Source organism: Denticeps clupeoides, chromosome 1 (assembly GCF_900700375.1).
Source record: "Denticeps clupeoides chromosome 1, fDenClu1.1, whole genome shotgun sequence".
Taxonomy (NCBI): domain Eukaryota; kingdom Metazoa; phylum Chordata; class Actinopteri; order Clupeiformes; family Denticipitidae; genus Denticeps; species Denticeps clupeoides.
Genome location: NC_041707.1, coordinates 41,568,520 through 41,591,810, shown reverse-complemented (window position 1 = coordinate 41,591,810; position 23,291 = coordinate 41,568,520). Strand labels below are relative to the sequence as shown.

At 44.0% G+C, this 23,291-nt stretch overlaps 1 protein-coding gene across 6 annotated transcripts; it reads right to left on the bottom strand.

The window, feature by feature from the left end:
* Window positions 1-805: 805 nt before the first annotated feature.
* On the bottom strand, window positions 806-20,402 carry LOC114790312 (voltage-gated potassium channel subunit beta-2-like). Of its 6 annotated transcripts, XM_028980320.1 has the most exons (15): window positions 10,117-10,137; window positions 7,079-7,275; window positions 3,925-3,968; window positions 3,803-3,840; window positions 3,627-3,706; window positions 3,056-3,100; window positions 2,880-2,924; window positions 2,764-2,807; window positions 2,596-2,682; window positions 2,423-2,508; window positions 2,015-2,135; window positions 1,778-1,872; window positions 1,587-1,707; window positions 1,410-1,498; window positions 806-1,299 (listed from the first exon to the last, which is right to left on the bottom strand). In XM_028980320.1, exons 1-15 carry the CDS (start codon window positions 10,117-10,119, stop codon window positions 1,210-1,212), a joined length of 1,185 nt encoding a protein of 394 aa, XP_028836153.1. In that variant the 5' UTR covers window positions 10,120-10,137; the 3' UTR covers window positions 806-1,209. The 6 variants fall into 6 exon arrangements, with proteins under 6 accessions (XP_028836153.1, XP_028836126.1, XP_028836117.1 ...); XM_028980293.1 differs by lacking the exons at window positions 7,079-7,275; window positions 10,117-10,137 and adding an exon at window positions 18,453-20,402; XM_028980284.1 differs by lacking the exons at window positions 7,079-7,275; window positions 10,117-10,137 and adding exons at window positions 18,453-18,813; window positions 18,938-20,402 and having other exon boundaries at window positions 2,423-2,682.
* Between the last annotated feature and the right edge of the window lie 2,889 nt (window positions 20,403-23,291).

The window sequence follows — 23,291 nt, the reverse complement described above, 5'->3', positions numbered from 1 at the left end:
GGCTTTATTTTTTAAATAAGACCGTATTTTATGATTATGGGGTTGCCAACCGCCCCGGATTGTCCGGGACGTCCCGAAATATGGATGGTTTTGATCTGATTCCGGTCGCGTATTCCAATCACAGCCTCGTCGGCCAGTAATAAACTCCTGTATGCACGCAGAACTCATGCAAACGTTGCTGTTTCAGGGGTGTCACATCCCGCGACATCAGTTTATATCGAGCTATTATTATGGCGATGTGACGCGCTGATAACACAAGAACTACAGATCCCATAATGCAGCGCTTCAGTTGCCTTGCAGAACGGGATCTTTACACTGCAGCTGAATCTACAGGAGCTGTAGTACTGTAGTAAACTTCAGTAGTACTGATAACTAAATAATCTAGAAACATCTTAAAAAAACCTACATGCAATCCTACATTATTCATATATAATATATGAACACACAATATGGGAGTGGCGGCGTAATCAGAAGGTTGCTGGTTCGAATTCCGAACCGCCAAGGTGCCACTGAGGTCCCCTTGATGAAGGTCCCCACACACTGCTCCCCAGGCACATGTCATGGTGCTCACTGCTCACCAAGCGTGATGGTTAAATGCAGAGGACACATTTCACTGTGTGCGCTGTGCTGCTGTGTATCACAATGACATCACTTCTTGTGTGTTGATATGATTGTGTATTATTTTTTCTATAAGCAGTTTTGGTCTAACGTGATAGTTACAGAGACGAAGACAGAAGACAGCGTTTAGCTGGTTATGCAATGATTGAAGAATGTTCATATTGAGCAATAATGAACGGAGCTCATGTGTCGATATAAGTTAGTATTTTTATTCATCATCACTCATCATCATCTTTTTACAAACGATTCCCCATTCGTCGTTACAGGCGGACCATAACACAGGGACACATTCGCTGCAGTCTAGATCTGGTGCTGGGAAGGTGGTCTGTATCTCAGCTCTGATGGGTGGACACGTGACCTCTGGTGATTCCATGCAGTCCCATCAGTCCCCCATCGTAGGTCCATCATGCTCCGAGCAGGATCAGGGTTCCTGATCACATGACGACTTGAATGGAAGCACACGTCGAAGAATATATACATTTAAATCTATATGTGTGTATAAGTAAATAAACAGAGCGTGAGAATATGGAGATTTTTGGTGTGGATTGTAGGTAGTTTGCTAGATATCGGGTCATGCAGGTGGGATGCAGCTCAGGTCCGTGTCTCCTTCTTGGAGTGCGGCCGGTTCCCCAAAAGCGAGTCGATCTCGAAGACCATCTGCGGGGTCATCAGGGACAGGACCTGTAATGGATAGAAAAGTGGGAGAATAGAAAGAAAAAGATACCTTTTTTGTCTTGATTTGTAAATGCATGTGTTATTTGGGTAGAAGTGCTGGTTGAGATCACCGTTACCCGTATGGAGCCCAGGTTCTCCAGCAGCTGCTCCGCGCTGGACACGCCCAGCAGCACGGCGCTCACGCCCTCGCTCCTCAGACACCAGGCTGGGCCGGGAGAGAGAGAGAGAGAGAGAGAGAGTGTTCATGTCCGGACGGTCGGTCACGTGACCTGGACGCCGGCGGCTCCTCTCACCGATGGCCAGCTGGGCCGGGGTGCAGCCGAGCCTGTCGGCCAGCAGGTGGAGCTCTCTCGCTTTCTCCATCTGCCTGCGGCCTTCTTCACTCTGCACCTTCTCCTTCAGCCACTGATACCCCTGCACACACGCAACACACTCTCATCCACACACGGCAACACACGCCGCTGGTGAATTCACACACACACACCTTCAGGGCAGCTCTGGACGTGTCTGGGACGCCGTCACTGTACTTCCCTGTGATAAGTCCACAGGCGAGAGGGGACCACGTCATCGCTCCCACACCTGAGACACACACACACACACACACACACACATGCTACACCTGCATACACAACTGTTGCACATTTCATAATGTGTGCAGATCTGGGGTCACCAGATGAGAGTGTGTGTGTGTGTGTGTGTGTGTGTGTGTGTGTGTGCTCACCGATCTTGTGATAGAGTTCAGGCAGCTGCACTTCCACCTTGTCTCTTTGGAAATAATGATACTCGGCCTGTTCACACACTGGTGGGATCAGGTTAAACTGTCTGGCCACCGAGTACGCCTCCTACACACACACACACACACACACACACACACAGGGGATCAGGTTAGACTGTTTGTCCATTGTAAACACCTCACACACACACACACACACACACTAATTTGACATAATGTCTCATCTGAGGGGCGGCACTCTGGACTGTGTGTGTGTGCGTGTGTGTTTAAACTGGTTTAACCCTGTAATTCCTGCCTTGGTCGTTTCTCCAGCGGAAATGTGCAGCGGCACAACTAACTAACCAACTAACTAACTACTAATTAACTATGAGAACAGAAGCCGATTCCTAACGTCACCATTATCTCCATGGCACTCCAGCGCGACGTCCCCCAGTACATGGCCATCCCCTGGTCGATCACAAAGGTCATGGCCCTCACCACCTCTGAAACACAAAGGTCACACCAGACCAGGGATCTCAGACCAGAGCTGTAACCAGACCGACCTTCAACACGACCAGGAACACTCAGACCTTCCATTGGAGTGTTGAGATCAGAGCGATTAGCAAAGACGATGTCCACGTATTCCATCTGCAGTCGGGACAATGATGCCCGCAGACCTGCAAACACACACACACACACACACATTAACATCTGGATACGACGTGCAGCTGAAGTTGGCAGGAAGATGGACGTCATACCTTCTACGATGTGCTTTCTGGACAAGCCCCGCTCTGTCTCCGCCCTGTGGAACAACACAAGGTACACGTTACACTCACACTCACACACACATCCATGCGGCAAGGACGCAACTCACTGTCCACCCCAGTAGATCTTGGTTGTCACCACAAAGCTGGAGCGCCTGGCGGAGGACAGGAAGGGTAGAGTCGGTGATTATTTTTGTCTTTCTGTGATTCAGAACAGTCTGAAGGATTAACAATCAAATCTATAAATACACACACACTCACACACACACACACACACACACCTTACCTCCATCCCTTCTTCTTCATGATATTCCCAAGTGTAACCTCAGCTCTAGAAAGAGAGAAGAAGAAACTTACTAAGTGGAGCAAACCCACAGCCATCAGCTGGAGCAGAAAGATGGATGTTCTGCATGTGGATCATCTTCTCTAGGAAGGTTCCACTCAAATGAATTCAGGAGTCTCCTGCCTACCATCAGGCACCGCTTGAAGCAATACAAGATCAAGGGTCAGGGGGAAAATGGGTGTGGTGAGGAACGCTGGAGATTGTGCAAGTTGGGGCAGTGGTGGCCTCGCAGGTAAGGAAGCGGCCCCGTAATCAGAAGGTTGTCGGTTCGAAACCCCAAACCGCCGATCCGCCAAGAACCACTGAGGTCCCCTTGATGAAGGTCCCGTCCCAAACACACTGCTCCCCGGGCGCCTGTCATGGTGCCCACTGTCACCAAGGGTGACGGTTAAATACAGAGGACACGTTTCACTGTGTCACCATGTGCTGTGCTGCAGTGTCTCACAATGACACTTTCATGTCACTTTCACTTTTTTAACCTTTTCACCAGTGTTGAAAGTGGGGAGTCACTGACCTTCCAGAAGCATAGATCTCTGCCGTGTCGAACAGGTTCACGCCGTTATCGTACGCGATGGTCACAAGGTTCTCAGCCATCTGCAGAGCAGACAAGAACCCACACAGGTCTAAAACGGGATTTAATTAGGCCACCTTTTACCAACTATTCCAAACGAGGAGGCAGAATGAAGTCACCTCATCAGAAATCTGAGAACCAAAAGTAACCCATGTACCTGGAATAGGAAAATAAGAGTGTGTTAGTGAATAGTGTGTGTGTGTGTATGAGGCTGAATGTGTGTGTGTGTGTGTGTTCGTACCCAGTCCCAAACAGGAAACTCTCAGTCCAGACTTCCCCAGGTTCCTGGAGACAAAAGAGAGTCAGTCAGTCATCTACAACTTGACTAAAAGTGACCTGAGATGGTCGGACCCGTGATCATCCCACCCTCTGCAGGACTCTTGGTGGTTCGGATCAATACCAGACTCGCGATGGGCAGTCCAACGATGGTCTGACCTCCTGACCAATCCAAGTTCACTTGCGCTCTAATGACTCTAGTGGAAGTTCATTCCACCACGTAGTCTCCAAGTCAGAGAAGAGTCTAGCTGAAAGCTGAGAGATGTTGGTACCAGCAGAGCAGTGCTGGTAAAGGATCTGAGGTAGGAGGGTACAACCCTTGCTTGGCTTTGTAGGCCAAGGAAGGCCTACCTTCTACAGAGGGACCATTGAAAGCATTCTGACCAGCTGCATCACTGTCTTGTTTGCAAACTGCTTCATATCAGGCTGCTAGACCCTACAGCAGATAGTGAGGACAGCTGAGAAGATCTGAGTCTTGGACATTTACCACACACGCTGCATCGGTACCAGCATTGTACCGAGAAAAAGGTACTGAAGCATTCGGGCCCTCACAGCCAGACTCTGCAACAGCTTCATCCCACAGGCCATCAGACACCTGAACACCGTGGGACTTTCCACCCTCAGTATTCATGTTACAGGTTTAATGCTGTCCGTCTTCATTGTCTACATTATATGTTACTCTAGGCTGGTTTTGATCATATATAACCGGCTCTCGTCAGGATCTGAGGAGACTTCTTTGTCCAAACTTGATGCATGGAGGGCAGAGTTAAAGGAGGATCTTCCAACAGCCCAGACACAAACAAGCAGGACAAATCTGAAGTTGCTCCAGTATAACTGGTTGATGTGAACGCATATAACACTTATTAAACTAAGTAAATACAACAGGAATATACCTGATACTTGCTTTAAATGGTATGTGATGAAATCAGCACATTTTGGAAGAACATTACTGAATGCTTTTGGGGTCTTTTTGTATGTGAATATTCCACTAGACCCTAAACTAATACTGTTACACTTATATCCAAGAAATATTGATTTGCATACTAAACAATATGTATTTACAGACGTTTGTCATTCTACAGGCCAAACGAACTTTAACGTTCAACAGAAACTCCCACTACTGGACATTGATAATACGGCACGATGTATGTCAATGGAAAGAATCAGATATGCTTTGAAAAATACGCTGGATGAGTATGCGGTTTTATAAAAAGTGCGGAAATAAAAGAGAAATATAAAAACGAGAGAAGAATTCACACGCTGATCCATAAATCAGACGCAACCAGAGAAAACCATGGAGGAATTATTTGAGTGGCTCTGAGTTTTTTTGTTTTCTGATTTGATTTATTTGTACTGATTTGTATTTCATATGATGTCATGTATGAAACTACTTTTCATACAAAATATTAAAAAAAAAATGCAGTGCCTGTGTCCAATGCTTGAACCTTCTGTAGCCCAGTTTGTCGATGTCGCGCATGGTCACTTTATGGCAGAATGTAACTTTGTACTCGAACTTGTTGATGGATGATCAACACAGAAGGTCCATGAAGACCTGATCCATCGATGTTGACCCAGCAGATCCAACATGGTCTAAGCCATGAAGGTCCAGCCATCTGCCCAGTCCAAGATGGTCTTACATATGGCCCAACCTCTTACCATCCCATGGTCTGACATGATTTCCACTGTCAGAAACCCACACCGCCCTGCCACGCCCCTCGCCCCACCTTAACAAACAGCAGGGACCTTCACAGCTTCCTGGTTAAGAACCTTTTTACAAGTAGAGAGGACAGCAGAGCAGTGAAAGTTTTAATTGAGTCGCCTCTCTCTACTGCAGTAATCAGTCACCACGACGACCAAATGAAAACGAAGCATAAAACACGATCAATAATTCATGAGAATAAACCCGTTAATCACAGACATCGACCATTTCATCCGAATTCTTTCACACAGCCGCCGCCACGAGCGGAAATGTATGGGCTGTAGGGCACAGAATAAATAATCTTGTTCACACACACACACACACACACACACTGCCATCTTACAGATCATTCCGGTTCACAGCGGAGTAATTGAGTCACAGGATTCAAAAACGAGAGAAACATGCCCAGTAAGCAGTTCCCACACACACGGAGGAAGTGGAACAGTATTTCAGAATAATGAGCCGCTATTTTTGGTACGTGCAAGGTAAGGAAGTGTGTGTGTCCTGTTAAACTGACACTACTGGCATCTCCGGCACATTCCGAGGATCAGAGCACGGAGCACCTCACGTGGCACATCTAGACAGATTTGTAAATCTGCGTGTGTGTGTGTGGTACTCCTGTCTCTGCAGGACAACTGTGAGTCACAGAACAATGATAATTATTATCTCAGGATAACACTGTGTGTGTGTGTGTGTGTGTGTGTGTGTGTGTGTGTGCGCCCCATAGCTATGGCTGCTTACTGGACCATGTAAGCTCAGTCAACCTTCATTAAATGTAGGTACATATATCTATATAAACACACACACACAGTGGAATGAATGATTGATCCTGATCTGAGATCTTCCTCAGAAATAAAGGGTACACGTGCGCGCACGCACACACACTCACACACACACACACACACACACACACACACACTCACACACTCACACACTCACCTACTCACATCTCATTCCGAGTGTAGAGCAGGGCAGTGAGGTCAGACGTGCAGACATTGCACGAGAGTCCAGAGCAGCTCGCCTGCACTCTAGTCAGTCGTGTGTGTGTCTTTGTGTGTGTGTGCGTGTAAGAGAATATGTTAAAACCACAACTAATGCACAGTTCGTTTAAACATGATGAATAAAACTCTTCAGAGAATTAACATGTGTGTGTGTGTGTAACTGTTACCATATTTAATCTGCATCTATAGACTATAGGGACACATTAATGAAGAATACACACACACACACACACACAGACACACACACTTATCTGCATGTGTGTGCGCGCCATTATTCACATCGACTCAACATCGCATTAAACTTTCACGTCCTGTAAGCCGACCTCTCCCCAGTTGCAGAGCACAAATTCAAATATTGTGAGAGTGTGTGTGTGTGTGTGTGTGTGTGTGTGTGTGGTCTACTTCACCTGCTCTCTCACCTGTACTTCATGTAGCCATGGTGACCAACAGCCTCCTTCATGTGGGCGTGCCCTGCCGTGTAAGGTCGCGAGCTCAGGTACCGCTGCTTGCTTCCCTGCCCCGCCCCAGCATTTTGATTGGTTGTCCGTACACAGAGGCGGTCTTCACTACTGCGGCTCTTCAGGTTGTGCTCAGTACAGGCGATGGACACCTGCATCTTGGAGATGTAGCCGTAGAAACTACACCAAGATGCTACCACAACAACGATAATCAATACTACAGCACCTAGCAACAGGACTCAATTCAGTAAAGTATCTACCATCAACAAGAAGAATGAATTCAGTACAGTATCTACCATCAACAACGATAATTAATTCAGTACAGTATCTACCATTAACAAGAAGAATGAATTCAGTACAGTATCTACCATCAACAACGATAATTAATTCAGTACAGTATCTACCATTAACAAGAAGAATGAATTCAGTACAGTATCTACCATTAAAAGGGAGAATTAATCCAGTACAGTATATATCATTAACAAGGAGAATTAATCGAGTACAGTATCTGCCATCGACAACGATAATTAATCCAGTACAGTATCTACCATCAAAAACGATAATTAATCCAGTACAGTATCTACCATCAACAAGAAGAATTAATCCAGTACAGTATCTACCATTAACAAGGAGAATTAATCCAGTACAGTATCTACCATCAACAAGAAGAATTAATTCAGTAAAGTATCTACCATCAACAACGATAATTAATTCAGTACAGTATCTACCATTAACAAGGAGAATTAATCCAGTACAGTATCTGCCATCGACAACGATAATTAATCCAGTACAGTATCTACCATCAAAAACGATAATTAATCCAGTACAGTATCTACCATCAACAAGAAGAATTAATCCAGTACAGTATCTACCATTAACAAGGAGAATTAATCCAGTACAGTATCTACCATCAACAAGAAGAATTAATTCAGTAAAGTATCTACCATCAACAACGATAATTAATTCAGTACAGTATCTACCATTAACAAGGAGAATTAATCCAGTACAGTATCTGCCATCGACAACGATAATTAATCCAGTACAGTATCTACCATTAACAAGGAGAATTAATCCAGTACAGTATCTACCATCAACAAGAAGAATTAATTCAGTAAAGTATCTACCATCAACAAGAAAAATTAATCCAGTACAGTATCTACCATCAACAACGATAATTAATTCAGTACAGTATCTACCATTAACAAGAAGAATGAATTCAGTTCAGTATCTACCATCAACAACAATAATTAATTCAGTACAGTATCTACCATTAACAAGAAGAATGAATTCAGTACAGTATCTACCATTAACAAGGAGAATTAATCCAGTACAGTATCTGCCATCGACAACGATAATTAATCCAGTACAGTATCTACCATTAACAAGAAGAATGAATTCAGTACAGTATCTACCATCAAAAACGATAATTAATCCAGTACAGTATCTACCATTAACAAGAAGAATGAATTCAGTACAGTATCTACCATTAACAAGGAGAATTAATCCAGTACAGTATCTACCATCAACAAGAAGAATTAATCCAGTACACTATCTGCCATCAACAGCGATAATTAATTCAGTACAGTATCTACCATTAACAAGAAGAATGAATTCAGTACAGTATCTACCATTAACAACAATAATTAATCCAGTACAATATCTACCATCAACAATGATAATTAATTCAGTACAGTATCTACCATCAACAACGATAATTAATTCAGTACAGTATCTACCATTAACAAGAAGAATGAATTCAGTACAGTATCTACCATTAACAACAATAATTAATCCAGTACAATATCTACCATCAACAATGATAATTAATTCAGTACAGTATCTACCATCAACAACGATAATTAATTCAGTACAGTATCTACCATTAACAAGGAGAATTAATCCAGTACAGTATCTACCATATACAATGATAATGAATCAAGTACAGTATCTACCATCAACAATGATAATTAATCCAGTACAGTATCTACCATCAACAATGATAATGAATCCAGTACAGTATCTACCATTAACAACAATAATTAATCCAGTACAATATCTACCATCAACAATGATAATTAATTCAGTACAGTATCTACCATCAACAACGATAATTAATTCAGTACAGTATCTACCATTAACAAGGAGAATTAATCCAGTACAGTATCTACCATATACAATGATAATGAATCAAGTACAGTATCTACCATCAACAATGATAATTAATCCAGTACAGTATCTACCATCAACAATGATAATGAATCCAGTACAGTATCTACCATTAACAACAATAATTAATCCAGTACAATATCTACCATCAACAATGATAATTAATTCAGTACAGTATCTACCATCAACAACGATAATTAATTCAGTACAGTATCTACCATTAACAAGGAGAATTAATCCAGTACAGTATCTACCATATACAATGATAATGAATCAAGTACAGTATCTACCATCAACAATGATAATGAATCCAGTACAGTATCTACCATAAACAATGATAATTAATCCAGTACAGTATCTACCATAAACAATGATAATTAATCCAGTACAGTATCTACCATCAAAAACGATAATTAATTCAGTACAGTATCTACCATTAACAAGGAGAATTAATCCAGTACAGTATCTACCATATACAATGATAATGAATCAAGTACAGTATCTACCATCAACAATGATAATGAATCCAGTACAGTATCTACCATCAACAATGATAATTAATCCAGTACAGTATCTACCATAAACAATGATAATTAATCCAGTACAGTATCTACCATCAACAATGATAATAAATCCAGTACAGTATCTGCATTCAACAACTATAATCAAGCCTACAGCGTCTAATAATCATAATCAATTCTGCATCATCTAAAAACAGTAAAAAATCCAGTAGAGATCACCCATAATCAATCATCTACAGTATCTACCAACTACAACAATAACCAGTCCAGCACTTTATTTTGTCGACATGAGAACCTGAGCAGCTTCTGTACCATCAGCTCCAGTCCGTGACCGTGATCATCGCTCCAGAACGTCCAGCAGGTCCACCAGCAACAAGAGCAGCTCCGCTCCACAGCGCGATGGAAGAGGGACGCAGTGACGCGGGTGGGCGTGGCCGTGGGCGGGCACAGGTGAGCGCCACCTGGCACGGCGACGCGGCCGATGGAACGCGGGGACGCGCGGCAGTGAGGGATCGGAGCGGACAGGACGGGGACACGTCACCGCCCCGCGGCGCTGCCACTCAGCAGCGGTGACAGCTCTTTATCATCACCAGTTCAAAGGTGGGAGCACAGAGAGGCCCGGGTTCGAACCCCACTTACTACCATGGACGCTGAGTGTCTCCAGGGGGACTGTCCCCATCACTACTGACTGTAAGGCGCTCTGAATGAGGACGTTGTGTGGTACGTTTGTTTCCTTGCGTTGTGTGTATTTCTGATGTTAAGTGTGTGTGTGTGTGTGTGTGTGTGTGTAACTGATCAGGGATTCAGACCCATACTGTCTCGTCAGCAATTACTATGTCCTAAGTAGAGGTGAAAGGTTACATTACGGGGCAGTTGACGTGATATAATTCCTACAAAGCAGGAAGACGTGTCCCACGGGCGCACAAACACACACACGCACACACACAAGGTACATTAGTAAAATCAATCAGTATTGAGCGGCGAGTGTAGTGGCAGATATTGAAGTGGTAAATGGAACATTTTCACTGCCTTTCATGTCCCTTCCCCCGGCAACAAACATGCGCACATGCACACACACACTCACACGCACACACATGCACACACACACTCACACGCACACACATGCACACACACACTCACACGCACACATACACACACGCACGCACACACACGCACACACATGCACACACAGGCCAAATTTGTGTAAACCCAGTAATGATGATGTTAAAAGCGATGAGTCATCTGCTGTACTGTGCGAGTGTGTGTGTGTGTGTGTGTGTGTGTGTGTGTGTGTGTGCGCGTGTGTGTGCTGATGTGAGTGTTGCTGTGACTGATGGGTCGTTTGTTCTCATCTGAAACGTAGTAACAGCAGCAGCAGCAGCGATCAGCCGACTGACCACAAATCCAGCTGCAGGCAGACAGACGATCAGAGAGCTGCTGATTCAGCTTTAACACACATACATACAAGCAAACACGCACACGCACAAACACACACACATACATACAAGCAAACACACACACGCACAAACACCACACATACATACAAGCAAACACGCACAAACACACACACATACATACAAGCAAACACGCACACGCACAAACACACACACATACATACAAGCAAACACGCACACGCACAAACACACACACATACATACAAGCAAACACGCACACGCACAAACACACACACATACATACAAGCAAACACGCACACTATAAGCAAAACACACACGCAAAAAAAAAACAAACATACAAGCAAAACACGCAAAAAAACACACATACATACAAGCAAACACACACACGCACAAACACACACAAATACATACAAGCAAACACGACACACAAAAACACACACACATACATACAAGCAAACACGCACACGCACAAACACACACACATACATACAAGCAAACACACACACGCACAAACACACACACATACATACAAGCAAACACACACACGCACAAACACACACACATACATACAAGCAAACACGCACAAACACACACACATACATACAAGCAAACATGCACACGCACAAACACACACACATACATACAAGCAAACACGCACACGCACAAACACACACACATACATACAAGCAAACACACACACGCACAAACACACACACATACATACAAGCAAACACGCACAAACACACACACATACATACAAGCAAACACACACACGCACAAACACACACACATACATACAAGCAAACACGCACACGCACAAACACACACACATACATACAAGCAAACACGCACACGCACAAACACACACACATACATACAAGCAAACACACACACGCACAAACACACACACATACATACAAGCAAACACACACACGCACAAACACACACATACATACAAGCAAACACGCACAAACACACACATACATACAAGCAAACATGCACACGCACAAACACACACATACATACAAGCAAACACGCACACGCACAAACACACACACATACATACAAGCAAACACACAAACGCACAAACACACACACATACATACAAGCAAAACACGCACAAACACACACACATACATACAAGCAAACACACACACGCACAACACACACACATACATACAAGCAAACACGCCACGCACAAACACACACACATACATACAAGCAAACACGCACACGCACAAACACACACACACATACATACAAGCAAACACACACACGCACAAACACACACACATACATACAAGCAAACACACACACGCACAAACACACACACATACATACAAGCAACACGCACAACCACACACATACATACAAGCAAACATGCACACGCACAAACACACACATACATACAAGCAAACACGCCACACGCACAAACACACACACATACATACACGAACACGCACACGCACACACACACACACATACATACAAGCAAACACACACAGCACAAACACACACACATACATACAAGCAAAACACACACACGCACAAAACACACACACATACATACAAGCAAACACGCCACAAACACACACATACATACAAGCAACATGCACACGCACAAACACACACACACATACAAGCAAAACACGCACACGCAACAAAACACACACACATACATACAAGCAAACACGCACAAACACACACACATACATACAAGCAAACACACACACGCACCAAACACACACACATACATACAAGCAAACACACACACCGCACAAACACACATACATAAGCAAACACGCACCAACACACACATACACACAAGCAAACATGCACACGCCACAACACACACATACATACAAGCAAACACGCACACGCACAAACACACACACATACATACAAGCAAACACGCACACGCACAAACACACACACATACATACAAGCAAACACACACACGCACAAACACACACCACATACATACAAGCTAAACACCACACACGCACAAACACACACACATACATACAAGCAAACACGCACAAACACACACATACATACAAGCAAACATGCACACGCACAAACACACACATACATACAAGCAAACACACACACGCACAAACACACACATACATACAAGCAAACACGCACACGCACAAACACACACACATACATACAAGCAAACACACACACGCACAAACACACACACATACATACAAGCAAACACGCACAAACACACACACATACATACAAGCAAACACGCACAAACACACACATACATACAAGCAAACATGCACACGCACAAACACACACATACATACAAGCAAACACACACACGCACAAACACACACATACATACAAGCAAACACGCACAAACACACACATACATACAAGCAAACATGCACACGCACAAACACACACATACATACAAGCAAACACGCACACGCACAAACACACATACATACAAGCAAACACGCACACGCACAAACACACATACATACATACAAGCAAACACACACACGCACAAACACACACACATACATACAAGCAAACACACACACGCACAAACACACACACATACATACAAGCAAACACGCACAAACACACACATACATACAAGCAAACACGCACACGCACAAACACACATACATACAAGCAAACACGCACACGCACAAACACACATACATACAAGCAAACACGCACACGCACAAACACACACACATACATACAAGCAAACACACACACGCACAAACACACACACATACATACAAGCAAACACACACACGCACAAACACACACACATACATACAAGCAAACACGCACACGCACAAACACACACACATACATACAAGCAAACACACACACGCACAAACACACACACATACATACAAGCAAACACACACACGCACAAACACACACACATACATACAAGCAAACACAAACACACACATACAAGCAAACACACACACGCACAAACACACACACATACATACAAGCAAACACACACACGCACAAACACACACACATACATACAAGCAAACACGCACAAACACACACATACATACAAGCAAACACGCACACGCACAAACACACACATACATACAAGCAAACACGCACACGCACAAACACACATACATACAAGCAAACACGCACAAACACACACACACACACACACACACATGCAAACATCCTGCTTTGTAGGAATTATATCACGTCAACTGCCCTGTAATGTAACCTTTCACCTCTACTTAGGACATAGTAATTGCTGACGAGACAGTATGGGTCAGAATTCCTGATCAGTTACACACACACACACACATACAAGCAAACACACACTCGTGCAAACACACACACATTCAAAACAAACATACACACACAAGGCTTCTAACATGAATACTTTTGCGTAATTGTTACAGTACAGTGCCCTCTAGTGGAGAAATCTCTCTCTCTCTCTCTCTCTCTCTCACACACACACACACACACACACACACACAGCTGACATTGAAGAGGACAATCAGCACAAGTTGGATTTAGGTCAGTTTGACACAACACTCACACTTTTACACACTCACTTGCTCTCTCTCTCTCTCTCTCTCTCTCCCTCTCCCTGTCGGACAGATGGCGGGAGTAACATGGCCATTCTGGTCTGTAGAGCAACCCACCACACACACACACATACATACATACATACACACAGACAGACAGACCAGGTAATAAAGGCCATGGCTGAGAGGTGAATCAGCTGACAGGCAGGAACATGTAGACCATCAGGTGTGGACCATGTCATTTACATTTACAGCATTTACCAGACGCCCTTATCCAGAGCATGTTACAACCAGTAGTTACAGGTACAGTCCCCCCCTGGAGACACTCAGGGTTAAGTGTCTTGCTCAGGGACACGATGGTAGTAAGTGGGGTTTGAACCTGGATCTTCTGGTTCATAGGCGAGTGTTTTACCCGCTAGGCCATTACCACTCATGTCAGGTTGAGGTGGACTGGAGCGATGTTGGGTTCTGGCGTTTTACAACCTTCTGACCTTTTTTCTGGGTAGCTGAGTGTGTGCCGTTGTTTTTCTTTACTTTTTTTTTCCATCCAAACTCATTTCACGTTTCAAATTACACTGAACATTTGAATGGAAGTGTTTTGCCTAAAATGACTTAGGTTTATTTCTAGATTAAAAAAAAAATTAATAATGTGCAAAAGTCTAATGTAACGTCAGGTCAGAGAATACAAAAAATGCCACAGTGAAATACATATGACACGTGGAAGCTGGAAATAAGTGCAAAATTTGGATTTATGTAGCAGCCCCCTCCTAAATAAAAGTATAATGCACTAAGAAATTATTCTAAATTCAATTTGATTTGAAATTAAATGACCAAGACAGGAGATACTACAACGCTAACTTGTCTGTTGGGTGGGATGAATAGATGGAGAGAACAGCAAAATTTTTTGAGTAGTTTAATCTAGTTTTGTAAGGTTGTAAGGTCTACGTTTGGTTTAAATGAACATTGATGATGTTGGGTGGGATGAGTAAATGGGGAGAATGGCAGGTTAGAGAGGTGTAATCTAGTTTTGTAAGGTTGTAAGGTCTACGTTTGGTATAAATGAACATTGTTGGTTATTGGTGGGATGAGTGAATGGGGTGAATGGCAGGTTAGAGAGGTGTAATCTAGTTTTGTAAGGTTGTAAGGTCTACGTTTGGTATAAATGAACATTGTTGGTTATTGGTGGGATGAATGAATGGTGAGAATGGCAGGTTAGAGAGGTATAGTCTAGTTTTGTAAGGTTGTAAGGTCTACGTTTGGTATAAATGAACATTGTTGGTTGTTGGGTGGGATGAATGAATGGGGTGAATGGCAGGTTAGAGAGGTGTAATCTAGTTTTGTAAGGTTGTAAGGTCTACGTTTGGTTTAAATGAACATTGTTGGTTGTTGGGTGGGATGAATGAATGGGGAGAATTGCAGGTTAGAGAGGTGTAATCTAGTTTTGTAAGGTTGTAAGGTCTACGTTTGGTTTAAATGAACATTGTTGGTTGTTGGGTGGGATGAATGAATGGGGAGAATTGCAGGTTAGAGAGGTGTAATCTAGTTTTGTAAGGTTGTAAGGTCTACGTTTGGTTTAAATGAACATTGTTGGTTGTTGGGTGGGATGAGTAAATGGGGTGAATGGCAGGTTAGAGAGGTGTAATCTAGTTTTGTAAGGTTGTAAGATCTACGTTTGGTTTAAATGAACGTTGTTGGTTGTTGGTGGGATGAAGGAATGATGAGAATTGCAGGTTAGAGAGGTGTAATCTAGTTTTGTAAGGTTGTAAGGTCTACGTTTGGTTTAAATGAACGTTGTTGGTTGTTGGGTGGGATGAATGAATGGGGTGAATGGCAGGTTAGAGAGGTATAGTCTAGTTTTGTAAGGTTGTAAGGTCTACGTTTGGTATAAATGAACATTGTTGGTTGTTGGGTGGTATGAATGAATGGTGAGAATGGCAGGTTAGAGAGGTATAGTCTAGTTTTGTAAGGTTGTAAGGTCTACGTTTGGTTTAAATGAACGTTGTTGGTTGTTGGGTGGGATGAAGAAATGGGGAGCATGGCAGGCTAGAGAGGTATAATATAGGCACATCGCAGACCACAATTGGCTACGGCTTCCGCTGCATCACCGAGGAGTGTCCGGCAGCCATCATCCTCCTCATCGTCCAGCAGGACATCACCACGGTGATGGAAATCTTCATCACAGCCGCGTTCCTTGTCCAGGTAAAGCTTGTTACTGTGATTTTAAGCTTTTATTCGTTTTTTCTTATTGAAAATTAAATATTGAAACACACGTCAGAAAAGGCACATAATATAGGCATGTGGGCGTGGGGGGCGGGACTTTGGTGCAGCCGTCAACTCAAACTCCACATTTTGTAAACCGTGAACACACAGGGCCGCCCCTAACAAAGATATTAGGTGGCACCCCGAGAACCCCGCGCAGCCTCCTCCAGCGGAACCAGGACTACATCTGCATCGACCCGCTGCCGGGGGAGTGATGGAAGACGGGCGTGGCCTTCACGTACAACCGTCCCGTCATCTGCAGCCAAGAGACCCTCTGAAGAAAGTGTAACCGCCAGGTTACTACTGTCCATGTCAGGTTGTGTTGAATCAGAGACCGAAATTCGGTAAAAACACGTTTGTCCAAAATGAAGACTGATGGCCATCAGCGCAGAGGATGCCAGCACCTCTAACATTTCACAAATGAAACCAGAAATGTGGTAAATAGGGTGGTAGTAGCCTAGTGTGTAACACACTCGCCTAAGAACCAGAAGACCCGGGTTCAAACCCCACTTACTACCATCGTGTCCCTGAGCAGGACACTTAACCCCGAGTGTCTCCAGGGGGGGACTGTCCCAGTAACTACTGACTGTAAGTCGCTCTGGATAAGGGCATCTGGTAAATGCTGTGAATCAGTCTGCTGACTGATGAGTCCAGCATGAATCACTGCAGTTCTCCAGCAGAGGGAGCTACTGGATCATCCAGACTTACTCAGGGTTATCTTCATTGTTTCGCAGTGAACCCTGGAGAAGACATCCTGCAGAAACTATGATTGGGGAAGCATGTGGCGCATGGGCAGGAAGAGGAAAGAGTTCAAGTAGAGAAGAGCGAGTGGAGACAGCTGAGAACATCATTTAGACAACTCTCTCCCAATCTGCTGTGTTCTCCTCCTCCACGGCCACCAGGAGCTCCCCTTACCCACCGCACCATCCAGCCACTGCCCCAGCATCACCGGATCAGAACCCGCAATGAGCAAAGCACCGTCCCCACACACTGCTCCCCGGGCGCCTGTCATGGTGCCCACTGCTCACTCAGGGTGATGGTTAAATGCAGAGGACACATTTCGCTGTGTGCACTGTGTGCTGTGCTGCAGTGTCTCACTTCACTTGCTCTTTACTAGACCCATCAGGCTTAACATTATCACCATCTAAGTAACGTTGGGTAGGTCCTATTTTTGCAAGGTATGGACTCCACTCCACTGTCTGCAGTGGTATCTGGTACCAAGGCTTGGCTGTCCGTCATCCTGTTGCCAGTTCACAGATTCTTCTTCCTGGAACCACTTTTGGTAGGTCCTGACATGGCAGACTAGGAGCATCCCACATCATCACACACTAAGAACAAGTCCACCTAATGTGCAGGGCTTGTGAGATCCCAGAGGACACCCACTTCAATACAAGGCGAGTGTGAACGTGCATGTAAGGTGTGTGACACTCACCTGTATGGCATGTTGGTCTGGTCAGCAACAGTGTCTGTGATGGACAGGTTGACCTCCCTCAAGAAAAGCTCCAGTCTCCGGCGTTCCATCAGGCGGCGTGCGGCTTCAAGGATCTGCCCTGCCAGGATCCCAGCGTCAGAGCCCCGCCCCTTTGCCGCTTCGTTTCCACGCGCTCGGGCTGAGGAACGCTCACAAACCTCGGGCATGCTCACCATGGGCTTACTCTTCTTACTGAACCCGTACAGCTCCCCCACCGAAAACCTGCCCTTACCTGCCCCTCCGAGATGGGGGGCAGCAGCGGAGCCGGCCCGACCAGCAAACATCTTATCAGTTACACACACGCATAAACTCGATACCAAACCTCAAATCTGTTACTCACACGCTACAAATACCTCAAAAGTGAGGAATATACTCGATACCAAACCTCAAAACTTACACACACGCTACAAATACCTCAACAGTGTGGCATAAACTCGATACCAAACCTCAAATCTGTTACTCACACGCTACAAATACCTCAAAAGTGAGGAATATACTCGATACCAAACCTCAAAACTTACACACACGCTACAAATACCTCAACAGTGTGGAATATACTCGATACCAAACCTCAAAACTTACACACACGCTACAAATACCTCAACAGTGTGGCATAAACTCGATACCAAACCTCAAATCTGTTACTCACACGCTACAAATACCTCAAAAGTGAGGAATATACTCGATACCAAACCTCAAAACTTACACACACGCTACAAATACCTCAACAGTGTGGAATATACTCGATACCAAACCTCAAAACTTACACACACGCTACAAATACCTCAACAGTGTGGCATAAACTCGATACCAAACCTCAAATCTGTTACTCACACGCTACAAATACCTCAAAAGTGAGGAATATACTCGATACCAAACCTCAAAACTTACACACACGCTACAAATACCTCAACAGTGTGGAATATACTCGATACCAAACCTCAAAACTTACACACACGCTACAAATACCTCAACAGTGTGGCATAAACTCGATACCAAACCTCAAATCTGTTACTCACACGCTACAAATACCTCAAAAGTGAGGAATATACTCGATACCAAACCTCAAAACTTACACACACGCTACAAATACCTCAACAGTGTGGCATAAACTCGATACCAAACCTCAAATCTGTTACTCACACGCTACAAATACCTCAAAAGTGAGGAATATACTCGATACCAAACCTCAAAACTTACACACACGCTACAAATACCTCAACAGTGTGGAATATACTCGATACCAAACCTCAAAACTTACACACACGCTACAAATACCTCAACAGTGTGGCATAAACTCGATACCAAACCTCAAATCTGTTACTCACACGCTACAAATACCTCAAAAGTGAGGAATATACTCGATACCAAACCTCAAAACTTACACACACGCTACAAATACCTCAACAGTGTGGCATAAACTCGATACCAAACCTCAAATCTGTTACTCACACGCTACAAATACCTCAAAAGTGAGGAATATACTCGATACCAAACCTCAAATCTGTTACTCACACGCTACAAATACCTCAAAAGTGAGGAATATACTCGATACCAAACCCCAAAACTTACACACACGCTACAAATACCTCAACAGTGTGGCATAAACTCGAATCTCGATGCCCTGCACAAATCTTCACACACCTCAGATAGTTAACATACACTCTCCATGTACAGCAATGCGTACCTCAGATCTAATACACAACATTTACTCAACAAAAGCCTCAAGCACACAGCATATGTACCAAGACGACAACCTCGGAAACACAAGCCCCCACACACTCTTCATAAAAGTCTAAAAATCGAATCCACGGTCATTCCGAATATCTCGGTGACTGGTGCCCTGCTGGTTGCTCTCAATGCTTGATAATTCCGTCATAATTTGTGACTGAGTGACAGGTCCGTCGTTCCTCTTCTCTCTCTCTCTCTCTCTCTCTGAAACTCCGCCCATCTCGCCCTCCTGAGTGACAGCATGTTGAAAGCGATTCGGGCAGATTACAGCAGCGCTGATGAGCGTGGCGACGGGCCATCACATCTGCAGATTTAATTACGAGTCCAGATAAACGGATCTCCTCCGTCAGGGATTAGGGATTACAGGTGTAAATTACAATACTGGGATTTCCCAGCGCTTGCAGTCCCTTCACGTCCCAACTGCTTTATTAATCAATACACACACACACACACACACACACACACACACACACACAGCGTATGGATCAGCAGCTCAGCACGGTCGGATTGGTTAAATGACAGAGGTGATTAGATGATGGGGAGTTGAGTGGTCAGGACTGGAGACAGATGTGCTTGTTGACCGCTCTGACCCCCCCGGTTACGTAACAGGAAACCAGTGGGTGTCACAGGTCAGCGTGTGACGGGTTGCGACCAACACACGGTGACAGCAACATTGCAGACATAATCCCGCCTGTCCGGCCCTAATCCCACAGCCACTCCTGTTCATTTGAGTGTGTTTGGGACTCTCACGGTCACATTCTGTTACACAAAAATGAACCGTTAATAGATTTCATCGCTACTCCATCACTATGTGGAACGTGAAATCAGCTTTTATAGGAACACGTCTCTGCGTGTGTGTTTCATCAACTCCTCTGGCCATCATGTTCTATTTGTCCTGGATAAAAATGCAGAGATTATATTACTGGCCCTCATCTGGGATTATCTCAAATATGTTCACAATGCAGACAGGACAAACAGCCTCGCACTTTCATCACACACACCGGGCTACACGGGTGGTGGTGGTGGTGGGTGCTTATTCCAGAGAGCGAGGGGCAGGAGGGAAACGTTACTGGTTTATATTTCAGTGTGTGTGTGTGTGTGTGTGTGAGAAGGGACAGATGGTATATTTTGATGGAGGATGTTGGATTATGTGACATAACACACACACACACAGGCAGAGCGGTCAGTGGTGATTTTGTATCCCCAGGATGTGAACCTGTTGGTTCCAGGTACGTTTCTCCTGAAGAACGTGGGAGAAGAGTGGCTGGAGGTAGATGTCTCCCTCCTACAGCTCTTTTGGTGAAACGAGGTCTAGTGAATGAGAGGTGATTGTCATTGTGAGACACAGCAGCGCAGCACACGGTGAAACGTGTCCTCTGTATTTAACCATCACCCTTGGTGAGCAGTGGGCACCATGACAGGCGCCCGGGGAGCAGCGCGTGGGGACGGTACCTTCATCAAGGGGACCTCAATGTGGGGGAACAGAGATGGTACCGCATTCAAGGGGGCAGAAGCTATGCCAGCCCTCCCTGCAGCACCACAATATTGGACGGTGGTCCTACTGCAGATAACGTTGGCAGTGAAGAAGTGGAAACCAAGAAGCAGCATAGCCTTCTCCTAAAGTTTGTACCTAATAATCTGATTAAGGTGAAATCCGGCACCTTAACGTTTATCAAGACCGCTGTATGAATGTGTGTGAATGAAACGAACCCCCCTTTCCTCTTTTACGTTGTTTATAACACTTTGAGATCTTATAGACAATAAAACCCCCAAAAAGGCTTTTCTCCTGAGTAAGTTGAATATCTGCATTAAAATCTAGGGTCCCAACACTATAAACGATCAGACCTGCTCGAATTTGATTTAATAATTGTGGACGACCTCTGGGGGTTCCCTTTCCGTCCATGCCTCATTATAAGAAGATTATTATTAAAATTACCATGATACTTACTTGCTGGACGAGTCGTGAATGACATGGAATAACATGACACTAAAAAATCACATGCTTATGAGCATGCATTTGGGCTCAATTTACTGTAAAAGTGGCACCATGGCGGTTCACATGACACATGACCCCCCCCCCCATGATAGCAACCATAAATATCAAGATTAAAATATACATACATACATACATACATACATATATATATAAATCCTCTAACGTGAAGTTTCAGATTTCTGTAGAAAAAAAATTTACAACACACTTTTTAATCTGTATGTGTGTGTGGGTGTGTGTGTAAATATATATATATATATACACACACACACACACACAGTACAGGCCAGAAGTTTGGACACCTTCTCATTCAACGTGTTTTCTTTATCTTCATGACCATTTATGTTGGTAGATTCTCACTGAAGGCATCAGAACTATGAATGAACACGTGTGGAGTTATGTACTTAACAAAAAAAGGTGAAATAAGTGAAAACATGTTTTATATTCTAGTTTCTTTGCTCTGATTACTGCTTTGTACACTCTTGGCATTCTCTCCATGAGCTTCAAGAGGTCGTCACCTGAAATGCTTCTCCAACAGTCTTGAAGGAGTTCCCAGAGGTGTTTAGCACTTGTTGGTCCAGCTCACCCCAAACCATCTGGATTGGGTTCAGGTCCGGTGACTGTGGAGGTCAGGTCTCCACTTTTTGTTAAGTACAGAACTCCACATGTGTTCATTCATAGTTCTGGTGCCTTCAGTGAGAATCTACCAACGTAAATGGTCACATGGTAAAGAAAACACATTGAATGAGAAGGTGTCCAGACCTTTGGCCTGTACTGTACATACACACACACACTTATTAATATTGTCCACAGAATTTTCTGCAAACTGCACAAACAACAATACTGATCTTAATTACGACACACTGTTCTGCTGTATTATTATAATTATCATTTTATATACCACATATACTAAGTATACTGGTATATATTATCATATTGCTGCTACTTGTCCACCTGGTTTGACTTTAATTCTTGGACGATTCTTGGCTAGGGTATCAAATACAACCAGGCAGGGTGGGTTAATAAGAAAAAAGGTTCAAAAATGAGAACCTGGTTTGCTTGATCAATAACCAGAA

Coding starts and splice junctions, on each gene's coding strand:
- LOC114790312 (XM_028980276.1), bottom strand. CDS start 18,775: ATGTTTGCTGGTCGGGCCGGCTCCGCTGCTGCCCCCCATCTCGGAGGG. Junction 2,925..3,055: donor ATGAAGAAGAAGGGATGGAG/GTAAGGTGTGTG, acceptor GTCCTCCGCCAG/GCGCTCCAGCTTTGTGGTGA. Junction 2,683..2,763: donor CAGAAAGCACATCGTAGAAG/GTATGACGTCCA, acceptor GTGTGTTTGCAG/GTCTGCGGGCATCATTGTCC.